The 1,456-nt window shown below is 45.2% G+C and overlaps 1 protein-coding gene across 1 annotated transcript in view; it reads right to left on the minus strand.

Annotated features, from left to right (window-relative positions):
- The window catches only part of bahcc1b (BAH domain and coiled-coil containing 1b), a 43,638-nt gene that overhangs the window by 11,320 nt on the left and 30,862 nt on the right, over positions 1 to 1,456 (minus strand). The window contains 1 exon segment of the mRNA XM_070445037.1: positions 70 to 217. Within this exon segment, the coding sequence (XP_070301138.1) occupies positions 70 to 217 (148 nt within the window).

Genomic DNA, 1,456 nt, shown 5'->3' on the forward strand with positions numbered 1-1,456 from the left:
TGTGTGTGTGTGTGTGTGTGTGTGTGTGTGTGTGTGTGTGTGTGTGTGTGTGTGTGTGTGTGTGTGTGTGTGTGTTCTCACCTGGTGCTCTGCGTGTGTGAGATATATGCTCCATGTCTTCCTCCTCCCCCTCGGAGAAGCTGCTCTCCTCGTCCAATCGGAATCCTTCATCAGCCGCAAAGCTCTCCAGCAGCCGGCTCACTGCACGCCCTTTAGCCTGCGACAGGAAATTACATCATTAGACTATATACATCTTTAAACTCCTAAACCAGTGGTCACCCTCCCACGTTCCTGGACAGCTACAGAGTGTACAGGCTTTTGTTCCATCGCAGCACTAATTCAAATGATGGTTTATTTTTTTATTTCACCTTTATTTAACCTGGTAGGCCAGTTGAGAACAACTTCTCATTTACAACTGCGACCTGGCCAAGATAAAGCAAAGCAGTGCGACAACAACAACAACACAGAGTTACACATAAACAAACGTACAGTCAATAACACAATAGAAAAATCTATGCACAGGTTGTGCAAATGTAGTAAGGTTAGGGAGGTAAGGCAATAAATAGGCCATAGAGGCTTAGTAATTACAATTTTAGCAATTAACACTGGAGTGATAGATGATGATGATGTGCAAGTAGAGATACTGGGGTGCAAAAGAGCAAGAGAAGAAATAACAATATGGGGATGAAGTAGTTGGGTGTGCTATTTACAGAATGGATGTGTACAGGTACAGTGATCGGTAAGCTGCTCTGACAGCTGATGCTTACAGTTAGAGAGGGAGATATAAGTCTCTAGCTTCAGTGATTTTGCAATTCGTTCCAGTCATTGGCAGCAGAGAACTGGAAGGAAAGGCGGCCAAAGAGGTGTTGGCTTTGGGAATGACCAGTGAGATATATCTGCTGGAGCGTGTGCTACGGGTGGGTGTTGCTATGGTGACCAGCGACCTGAGATAAGGCGGGGCTTTACCTAGCAAAGACTTATAGATTACCTGGAGCCAGTGGGTTTGGCGACGAATATGTAGTGAGTGCCAGCCAACGAGAGCATACAGGTCGCAGTGGTGGGCAGGATATGGGGCTTTGGTGACAAAACGGATGGCACTGTGACAGACTACATCCAGTTTGCTGAGTAGAGTGTTGGAGGCTATTTTGAAAATGACATCGCCGAAGTCAAGGATCGGTAGGATAGTCAGTTTTACGAGGGTATGTTTGGCGGCATTAAATGAAGGAGGCTTTGTTGCGAAATAGGAAGCCGATTCTAGATTTAATTTTGGATTGGAGATGCTTAATGTGAGTCTGGAAGGAGAGTTAACAGTCGATTATCTTAAATTCATTGCTCATCGATTCATTTGGTATTTTAGTGCAGGCCTAGAACAAAAGCATGCACACCCTATAACCTCTGCCATATACTGCTGTCAGAATTACCCCTGTCCACCAACACACACAAACACCTCTTCACC

The sequence above is a fragment of the Salvelinus sp. IW2-2015 genome, linkage group LG8 (genome assembly GCF_002910315.2).
Source record: "Salvelinus sp. IW2-2015 linkage group LG8, ASM291031v2, whole genome shotgun sequence".
Lineage (NCBI taxonomy): Eukaryota > Metazoa > Chordata > Actinopteri > Salmoniformes > Salmonidae > Salvelinus > Salvelinus sp. IW2-2015.